Here is an 11454-nt window from a genome sequence, read left to right on the forward strand (position 1 = left end):
TTCTTTACTGGCTTGCTTCCCCTGGCTTGCTCAGTCTGCTCTCTTATAGAACCCAAGACTACCAGCCCAGAGATGGTCCCACCCACAAGGGGCCCTCCCCCCTTGGTCACTAATTGAGAAAATGCCNTGCAGCTGGATCTCATGGAGGCATTATCCCAACTGAAGCTCCTTTCTCTGTGATAACTCCAGCTGTGTCAAGTTGACACAAAATTAGCCAGTACAACATCCCAATAAGATTTATTGTATTTCTTTCATGACAGACATTTCATGAGACTTTAAAAAGTAACAACTGTAAAATATTGTGACACAAAAACATAGTCTAAATAATGTATATATTTTTTAATAAAGCAGTGGAAAGACATTCCATTTTGCTGTTCCTCTAGAAAATAGTTCAGAATGAGTGTTTCCAGTCCTTCTCTATGATGGGGGCTCTAGTGAGGAATCAAACATGGGATGCCCTGGGGGGCCAGTCTGCATTTTGTAGCTTTCAGCATCAACCTTGCTAATAGAATTATATTATAAATTTTCCATGTTTGTATTTGTTGTAGTACTCCCTTTTCTCAATTTTTAAACATTGTTTTTTTTCCATCCAGTTTCAGTCCACAATACCTAACAAGTTTATTTTGTTCCAGTCATCACACATGACAAAAACTTGCTTGTTTAATCACATAGCAGCTAGAGATGACCCTGAACCTGAAGTCAAGCATATGTGCTCCAAATCTTCCCTACCCTTTAATTTCACAGGAAAATAATGAACTCTTTTTTTAAATATGTAAGAACAGAACAACAATATGAAAATGTGATTTCATTTATTTCAGCACAAATGATGACTTTTCTATAATTTTTATATCACTGGAAAATACACTCTTATAGGAGTTTTGTTTCATTTTTCCCTTCATTACTGAGAACCTTTTGTCAAGACACTATGCATTATGTTTTTACAGTTAATTAAAACTTTAAATATCATTTCAAGAAAAACTATTAGGATCATTAAGGATGGATTTATTTCAGCCACTTGGGAAAGAAAATTTGCATTTAAACAATGTAAGAATTGAACAAATAAACAACTTGAAATACAAATCTTAAGAAAGGGCTTGTTTCCTCCCTTCAGCTTTGAAGCAGGCTGGTTCAGATCCCACAGCCACTAGCACAGGACCACCTGGGGTGGTACCTTTCAACTTGCCAAGCCGGTTCTATTGTATACATTTGCCACTGCTCTTGTCACCATTTGCCACTGCTCTTGTCACCATTCCCTGCTGAGAGGCTCTTGACATATTCCAGAGAAACCACCCTGAGGATTCACCTACAGGCTCTCACCTGAAAGACAGGCTCCAAGAATGGGTGGTGGGGGATGGCCTTCCCCTGCTATATAAGCTCAGAACTTTATTAAACTTGGGGGCCTTGATCAGAATATTTTTGTCTTGGCCTTCTGTTCTTTCTCCTAGTCTTTTCACTTACAGCCTGCCTTTCAGGAAGTGCCCACAGGAGGCCACACTCAGTTGGTGCCTTGAAACAGGCACCTGAACTCGGGCAACAAGACTGAGGGAATGCTGTCTAATGTGGAGCTCCTCAAGAAGGGAAGAACAAAAGGTGGTATCCGGTACACGGAGCAACAGGTATTCATGCTAGCACTGGTTTTAAACCTCATCTTTTTTAGTTTGTTGCTGTAGGTTCGATATGGGCTAAGCTGGTATTGTGTTGACTCGGCATTATACCACTTAGTTGACATCGGAAAAAGGGATTAGAAAATTCTAAACAGGTATTTGTCCACAGCCTTCAAGAGCTGCGCTTCAGGCAAGAGGAAAAGGGTTTGAAGAACAGATAGATTCTTGCTGTCCATGGTTCAGAGATGAAAAAACTTTAGATAAGAGAACCTGGGAGAGAGAGAGATCAAGAGAGAAGGAAAATGGATTTTAGAACTCTCCTGGCGACAGAGTGAAATCCGGGTAAGTCCAGCTTTCTGTCTGTCTGCTGCAGGAGACACTCAGATTTGGTTACATCAAGTTCTCTACCTTCTATGTATTGTCTGTTTGGTGCGCCAATCTTCCATGTGTCATTTCATGTATGTTTTAGTTTCACTGTTTGAATGAGTGACTGTTCTGTGTTTCATGTTGAAAAATACAAATGGGTAAAACTTTATCTGCTGATTTAGCCTCAGTTTGCACAGCGGAGCCCCAGAGGCCCACAGCTTAGCCAAGAATCAAGCTCAGCAGGAGAGTCTGTGAAATCTTAGTTCTAAGGTGAAAAAAGCTGAGAGTTGTTTTTTTCCTAGAAAATTCTCATGATTATTGTGTTTAGCAAGTGACAAAGTGCTTTTTATATTAGAATTATAGCTAAAAAAGGAATTGATATAAATTTATAATTCATGTAGCCACTTCATTTGGTTTTGACTGGTCTTAAGAGTGTAAAAATGCTCTGCATGGCTTTATCATAGAGTATTAGCTTATAAGTTATTGGCTTTAATTAAAAGGTTATTTTATGAATTAGCATTATTAAGCAATATTAATATATGATTTGGGCGGATAAACCAAACAGCAGACCACACCAAGGTGATTCTACGTGAGAGGTTTATTAAGCAGGGATGGGGAGCAGCAAAGCGGGTAGAAGAGTAGAGAAATAATATTTAACGTGATTCTTTTCCTAAAAGGTAGACTTAGAGATAAGATTTAAAACAACGTCTCTTTAATAATGCATTAAAATTTGCAGTCATGCATTCATAGGTATAAATTGACAGCCAAATTTCGTACATTAAAGTGATGCTTTTGGTATTGATTTTTAAGATTATAAATTGTTTAAAATTGGGTTTTGCTTACCAAAAGTTTGCGTTAAAAACTTAAAAATTATGGTTAAAATTGCCAAAGTTCCATTGACTGCAGTTTGCAGGTTGATTTCAAATTTTAGATCTTTAATTCACCTATATATTGTAATTAGTTTTGTTACAAGAGTAATCATCTTATGAGAGCGCTAATATAGCTCTCTGCTGCCATCCGGTCATACAAAGCAAGAGACAGACTTTTCCAGATATATTCGTCTTTGTGCAAATATTGGATTCTCATACAACTTCGCTATGGTTGCTGCCTTTCAGTGAATTACCATTCAAGCAACTTTTTCACAATTTTTAAATGTTTTAAAAATCTTAAGACTGTTCAAAATTAGAGGCATAGGCAGACAGTTAAATTGTCCCCCTGGAATCTGTCCTCACTGCAGGAGGGCCAGGTCTCAGACCAAATGCTCAGATTAAAAAATATTTACATTTGAGTTAATGCAAAGCTCAGAGCAGCCTCTGAAAAGCTTGTGTGTTTTTTCTTGTTTGTTTATTTGTTTTACAAACCATGCCTAAGGAAGTTCTTGGGACCTGACCCCTCCCTGCCTTCAGGGGGATTTCTTTTTAGCTGAACATTTGTTTCAGATCTACCCAAGTGTTGTTCATAATAAAGTTTAAATTCAAAATTTATAAGAAGTTAATCAGGCATTACAAGATGGCTTGCCTACTTCATATAAAGTTATTAAAATTCATTTGCTTCAAGATTTTTATTTTTCAAAAGATTCCAGGAGATGTTAATAGGTTAAGACCTTAACTTAAGTTCTTAAAGTGACTTAAACTTTTGTTGGATGTTATCAAGAGAGATTCAAAGTAATTGGTAAAGAACAAAAGGCTTTGCAGAAAATAAAGAAAGCTTTCATAATTGTTATCAATTATGATCAATGGTAATTAAATATTAGCTGTTTATTTTATTTATCATTATTAAATACCCACAGCAATTGTTTTGGCAAAGAGAAAACATTAATGTAAAATCATTTTCTTCTCCAAGTAAAGTTTTAACATCCTATTGTAAGGTTGCTGTGGTGCTAATTAAAAATTAAGAATTCCCTGTTCCAAAAAGGAATCGAATTGGTTATTGCAGAATATTGATATTTGGCCTACTGCATACCATCATTTTTAGATAAAATTGATAATCATCCTAAAGATAAAAATTGATTTTATGCATGCATTTGTATCTTCTATGAGTTCATGCATACATGCATCCCATTTACTGTATTTAAAAGCAGCTTTTTTATGGGAATATATGTGAATTGGATCACATGTTTATTCTTTTGAGCTTCCTCCTGCTTCAGCACAGATGATTAAATTGTGTGCTGTAGACAGTGTTTTAAAATGTTGAATAATCAAGCTTTAATTTATATATTATTAGCCAACATCTCAGAGCTTAAAATTGCTTAAAAATTGTTCATCCCTCAGACACTAAATTCCCAAATTTGTCGCAAATTTGCAATTATTTATGCATATACAACTCATAAAAAAATGCTGTTCTTTTAAGAAGATTGTCTTTGGACATTTAAGAAATTGTCCTAGCTTGCCTGGACAAGACCTCTTAAGGCAATGCCACGCTAAATTTATATCCTAGATAGATTTTAGACCTTACACAAGAATAATTGGCCATATAATCTTGTTCTTTACATCATCAAAATAGTAATGGCTTNGTCTCAGACCAAATGCTCAGATTAAAAAATATTTACATTTGAGTTAATGCAAAGCTCAGAGCAGCCTCTGAAAAGCTTGTGTGTTTTTTCTTGTTTGTTTATTTGTTTTACAAACCATGCCTAAGGAAGTTCTTGGGACCTGACCCCTCCCTGCCTTCAGGGGGATTTCTTTTTAGCTGAACATTTGTTTCAGATCTACCCAAGTGTTGTTCATAATAAAGTTTAAATTCAAAATTTATAAGAAGTTAATCAGGCATTACAAGATGGCTTGCCTACTTCATATAAAGTTATTAAAATTCATTTGCTTCAAGATTTTTATTTTTCAAAAGATTCCAGGAGATGTTAATAGGTTAAGACCTTAACTTAAGTTCTTAAAGTGACTTAAACTTTTGTTGGATGTTATCAAGAGAGATTCAAAGTAATTGGTAAAGAACAAAAGGCTTTGCAGAAAATAAAGAAAGCTTTCATAATTGTTATCAATTATGATCAATGGTAATTAAATATTAGCTGTTTATTTTATTTATCATTATTAAATACCCACAGCAATTGTTTTGGCAAAGAGAAAACATTAATGTAAAATCATTTTCTTCTCCAAGTAAAGTTTTAACATCCTATTGTAAGGTTGCTGTGGTGCTAATTAAAAATTAAGAATTCCCTGTTCCAAAAAGGAATCGAATTGGTTATTGCAGAATATTGATATTTGGCCTACTGCATACCATCATTTTTAGATAAAATTGATAATCATCCTAAAGATAAAAATTGATTTTATGCATGCATTTGTATCTTCTATGAGTTCATGCATACATGCATCCCATTTACTGTATTTAAAAGCAGCTTTTTTATGGGAATATATGTGAATTGGATCACATGTTTATTCTTTTGAGCTTCCTCCTGCTTCAGCACAGATGATTAAATTGTGTGCTGTAGACAGTGTTTTAAAATGTTGAATAATCAAGCTTTAATTTATATATTATTAGCCAACATCTCAGAGCTTAAAATTGCTTAAAAATTGTTCATCCCTCAGACACTAAATTCCCAAATTTGTCGCAAATTTGCAATTATTTATGCATATACAACTCATAAAAAAATGCTGTTCTTTTAAGAAGATTGTCTTTGGACATTTAAGAAATTGTCCTAGCTTGCCTGGACAAGACCTCTTAAGGCAATGCCACGCTAAATTTATATCCTAGATAGATTTTAGACCTTACACAAGAATAATTGGCCATATAATCTTGTTCTTTACATCATCAAAATAGTAATGGCTTAAAATAATATTTTGGTATTTTCAGAGAATGTGCATGGCAAATTGTAAAAATTTGTTCTTAGTGTCCTCAGCTTCTACCTGTTTCTACATAATGGTGTTAATTCTTGAGGACTTAATCAATTACTGCAAATGGATACTCTTATTTGTGATTAATAAATAAAATATGTGCATGTGATTATTGATACCATTTCAGGCTTTCTGCTCTATAAGAGAAACAACTAAAAGTGTAGTTAGCCATTGCCTATGTTAAAAATTCTTTATTTACTTGGTGTTCCAAATTAGATTAAAACAGATATTGGAACTGGCTATAACAGTCAAGTATTTGAGATGTTTTGTCAACAATTTAATGAGATATTTTATAATTCTCAAAGACAAGGTATTGTGGAGCCTTAAAAACTTTATCTTTTTAACAAAGAAAGGGAGGAGTTACACCTGTGCACATCATTTAAATCTAATTTTTATTTTTAAAATTTTAAAATTTGGATGTCAAAGAACTTACTAAATGCCTTATAGTATCTTAAAACTAGACATATTCATGTCTAGGCAAGATAAAAAGGATCTACTTATTGGCATATGGCTTGATCCTGAACAGCTACCCTAATGGGGAAGAGGGAAAGCAGAAGCATGACAACTTCCAGAAAGGTTTGTGTGACAATCTAACCTGTGAGTTCTGAGTGCCCCCGACTGGTGACAAGAGATCTGGTTTGGGTATATGTTTTTGCCCCTCCTTTACTTGCTTGCCTTTGTTCCAGATTGGACAAGCTAAGCTGCCTTGCTTCAAGCTTTTTAACCTTATGGGACAAAAAAACATTAGAGACTATGAAATATGACATAAAATAATCAGTCATAAGGAGGAGTTATAATGATGCTTCTCTTTCCTTCAATGTGACTCTAAACTCAATCTTGGACTGGTCTAGTAATAATTCCAATATTAGAGATTCCTAATGAAGATAGCTAAAAATCTTTATTAGCTAGCAGAGTTAACTTGGAGTATAGCCTATTTACATGAGGAACAGCTTTTCTGTGGATTCTCAAAGCAACCTCCTTTAAACCTGCAGGCAGAGTTTGAGCATGATCGTTGCTAATTTGCAACTGAATAGAGTACCTGGGCTTGCACAAAGAAACTTTTATCTCATTGCTTTACAACTGTTTTGGTTTTGTGTTTCAAGCAGGTCAGCTAACACCCTACAGCTTGTCTGCAGCCACCTTCACAACAAGCTTGTCAGCTTCACCTTCAACAAAGAGCAGTGGCAGAAATTCTTCGATATGAAAAAACATATTGAGTATATATTGTGGCTTTGGTCTGATTTGGAAATAAAGTGTGCTATGAGGGCCAAACAGTCAATGACGGGCAACCAGATTTTGGAACTATATCAATCTAAGACAGAGCTATATGCCAAGAGGCCATGGTTTATTAATAATATTCCACAGAGCCATGCTCGTGCAAAATAATCACAAATAAGCTACATGTATGGTCCTTGATGGATAAGACTAATTCGGGAAAATCTGAGACCTAAATCAGGCGCAGCTGCCAGCCACCATAATTCCTAGGCAGGACTATGGAGCATAAATATATTTTGCGCCCCAGTCCAGCTAATTTTTATTATATATTTAGGGAGGAATTGTTGCCTCCCTTCAGCTTTGAAGCAGGCTGGTTCAGATCTCACTACCACTAGCACAGGGTCACCTGGGGTAATACCTTCCAACTTGCCAAGCTGGTTCTATTGTATACAGTTGCCACTGCTCTTCAAACTGTCACTCCCTGCTGAGAGGCTCTTGACATATTCCAGAGAAACCATCCTGACATCCACCTACAGGCTCTCACCTGAAAGACAGGCTCCAAGAATGGGTGGTGGGGGATGGCTTTCCCCTGCTATATAAGCTCAGAACTTTATTAAACTTGGGGGCCTTGATCAGAATATTTTTGTCTTGGCCTTCTGTTCTTTCTCGAGGTCTTTTCCCTTACAGCCCCAGCCTGCCTTTCAGGAAGTACCCGGTTCGGGAGTGGTTGTGGGCAGCCAACTCAAGGGATAGCTGTGATAGAAGAGTCAATAATGAAGTCACTAAAAACACAGAGAAACAGACTGGAAACTGACCTAGGTCCTTGAGATTTTAATTCATCTTTTTAACTAATTTCAAGTTCCTCAATCTCTGAGCATCATATCCCATAATATTTTTTGTTCTTTCTGAAGATGATTTCTGTTCTAATGTTAACAAAGTAGTGTCTTAACGTTTTAACTATTTCATTTACTTTTATCTTTTTTTTATTACAAATAGATTTTGTTCAGACAATGTGTATTGATTAGTTTTACCTCCTTCAACTCTATTGATTCATCCTATGAAACTAAAGATAATTATAGAAGAGTAAAAATAACTTCTATATTTGAAATAAAGTTGTATAGGACAAATTTAAAATATAGAAATTGGCAAATTGAACTATATGGCATGCAAAGATTTCACAACAAAAGAAATAATTACAGACAAAACCAAACATCTTTTTTTAGCTTACAAATACCATTATTTTGCTAAACTAAAATCCCTTCAAGAAAATATTAAGACTGAAAATGCCTTTGTAAGGTTAGCATTGCTATTAACTGCCTCATATAAAATTTACATTACAAGATAACTTTTTAATAAGTCTTAGGTTTTCTGGAAAGTCATCAATCCTGTAATATAAGCCACACTTGTATAGAAGATATACACAGGACCACTGATACAAATACAAACAGATCTATCTGGGTGCATGTATAATAAAATCAAGTTGTTTCTTTCTGCACAACAGAAGTGAGAATTCAACTTTAGATCTGTTTTAACTCTCCTCAGATATTACTTTTGCTTTGGTGATTTCATAAAAACCATGAATTATTCTAAAATAAGTTAGTAGTTAATGAAGTTGTATAATTTTTGAAAACAGCTAATGTTTACCAATAAAAATGACTCTCTAGTGTTAGGTAACATTATTTATGCTTCAGAAATTGTTATGTTTTATAAAATTATCATTTATAAAGTAAAAACGATAAGCATTATAAGTGTCACATATAATATATATGTGTATATATATATACATATATATAAATACATATATAATATATTTTATTTAATTTAAATTGATACTTAGAATTTTAACTTATAAAAATTGGTCATTGAAATGGATCATCAGGTAAACATGTGTCTCCTTGTCTAACAAACTAAAATCCATGCCCTGGGCCCATATTGTTGAAGAAAGAAATCAATTCCTCCAGTCTTCACATGAATGGGATGGGTGAGGGCACATAAACACACACACACACATTCACACACACACACACACACACACACACATACACACACACACGCACACACAAGTGAGAGAAATTTTTGGGCAAATGAATCCAATGAAATTACATTGAGAACAGTTTTCAATCTTATAAGATACAAATATTTGAATATATAATTATAAGAAAATATAAAACCTACTATTGCAACAAATCAGCTTTTCACATAATAATGAAAAAGAATGATAAGTCAGAAGATAGGCTTGCATACACATAAATACGTGTTGTGTATATATTATTATTCTGTAGACTATTTTTCAAATTTGTTAAAAATCAAAAATCTCTGAGAAACCTCAAACTCAAAAGTAGAAAAGTTTATTTCTCTAATGTAATAAACCTAAATGTAATAGAGGCATTATAGTATATTATTATAGTATATTATTCTTTGATTGTAAAATGTTAAAATATGGGCTAAACCCTTATTTTTGTGTGGCAACAGTAAAATGGTATACTGGCTGTAAGAGTTAATATTAAAATATGATTAATAAAATTTTTGTAGAATAAAATTAAATGAGAGATACAGTAGACAAAAGAGGAGTAAATTGTTTGAGAATCTTGTTATAATAGAATCATTAATCTTACTGGTACACTTCTAAGTATTTTCTTATTATAGAACACAGGGAAAGAAGGAACAATGGGATCCACAGACGTGTGAATGTATACATGGATAAATGACTCATCCTTTCAAATCACTCAGAACTGGTAAAGAAAGTATTTGGGCTTATACCTTCCAAACACACCCTACAGAGTCTTATGTTTTTTTTTCTAAGTTTTCTCATCAATGAATCACTTTTTTTCAAGAAAGAGCAAATTTAACAGTTTAGAATATCAACAGGAATCAAAGCATCTGAATAATATTCATATTTTTATATCTCAAAGATCAAAAGCATTTGTCAAGTTCAGCTAGCTTCATGTTGAAAGTTGAAAAACTTCTCCAGGGATTTCATGACTTTGGCAGGTGAGTCTAATATCATGGTGTAGAATCAAGGAATTTCAATGTCTTGTCATTTATCCCAATATGTCATTTCTTTGTCTGCAGGATAAACATTTGTCCCCTAACTCCTACCTATTATAGCCACTGATAAGATGCATAACTATAGTGTGACTGAGTTTATTCTTTTTGGATTGACACAGGATCCAGAAAAACAGAAGGCAATATTTGGAGTCTTCTTGATTCTTTACCTTATGACATTAATGGGGAACTTTCTCATCATGGTGATCATTAAGATGAGTCAGACACTTGGGAGTCCCATGTACTTTTTCCTCTTTTATTTGTCTATTTCTGATGCTTGCTTCTCTACAACTACAGCACCAAGATTGATTGTGGATGCTCTCTCCCTGAAAAAATTTATTTCCTACAATGAATGTATGACTCAGGTCTTTGCAGCTCACTTCTTTGGGTGCATGGATATCTTCGTGCTTATTCTCATGGCCATTGATCGCTATAGAGCAATCTGTAAGCCTCTCAGATATACAAATATAATGAGCCAACGTATCTGTGGTATATTAGTCATTATTGCCTGGGTAGGGTCTTGTATTCACTCTTCAGCAGAGATTTTCTTAGTCTTAAGTTTACCATTCTGTGGCCCAAATGTGATTGATCATTATTTCTGTGATTTGCAGCCCTTACTGAAACTTGCCTGCATGGATACCTATGTGATAAATTTGCTAGTTGTGTCTAATAGTGGTGCCATACGTATGGTAAGTTTCACACTATTGCTTATCTCCTATATTGTAACCTTATACTCTCTGAGAAACCAAAATGCAGAAGGCAGACAAAAGGCTTTGTCTATGTGCACTTTTCTTTTCATTGTGGTGGTCATATTTTTTGGTCCCTATATATTTATATACACATGCCCACCAACCACCTTCCCAATAGACAAGATAGTGTCTGTGTTTTATACAATTGGAACACCTCTGCTCAACCCTCTTATCTATACTCTGAGGAATGCAGAAGCAAAAAATGCCATGAAAAAATTATGGTGTGGTAAAGTATGACTTCAGTGGATAAATAACATATGAGGATTCTATAGTAAAGTACTTTAAGAGGTAAACTGTGATACATGGGCTGGAAATATATAATATTCATTAGAGTACATAATCAAGATATCTGTCTTGTGTATGTATGTACACATAAGAATCTTGGGCCAGTTAGATAGTGTCATGGGTTGATGTGCTTGCCACCAAGCCTGATGACTTGAGTATAATCCTTGAAAACGACATGGTGAAAGGAGAAAATAAATTCCTGTAATTTGTCCTCTGACTTCATGTTGTACACATATACAAAAATATATGTATATATAAATACATAAATAAATTCATGCAGTAAAATTTTAAAATCATAATCTGATCCAAACCTCATATATAGGTAGAAACTTAATAATTAATTATGTA

General features: G+C 34.2%; 1 protein-coding gene across 1 annotated transcript; it reads left to right on the top strand.

Moving 5' to 3' along the window:
- The first annotated feature begins 10146 nt into the window (after positions 1-10146).
- On the top strand, positions 10147-11058 carry LOC110315755 (olfactory receptor 4C11-like). The gene has a single exon (XM_021189733.1). The coding sequence runs from the start codon at positions 10147-10149 to the stop codon at positions 11056-11058; it is 912 nt and encodes a 303-aa protein (XP_021045392.1).
- The last annotated feature ends 396 nt before the right edge of the window (positions 11059-11454 follow it).

Source organism: Mus pahari, unplaced genomic scaffold (assembly GCF_900095145.1).
Source record: "Mus pahari unplaced genomic scaffold, PAHARI_EIJ_v1.1 scaffold_9726_1, whole genome shotgun sequence".
Taxonomy (NCBI): domain Eukaryota; kingdom Metazoa; phylum Chordata; class Mammalia; order Rodentia; family Muridae; genus Mus; species Mus pahari.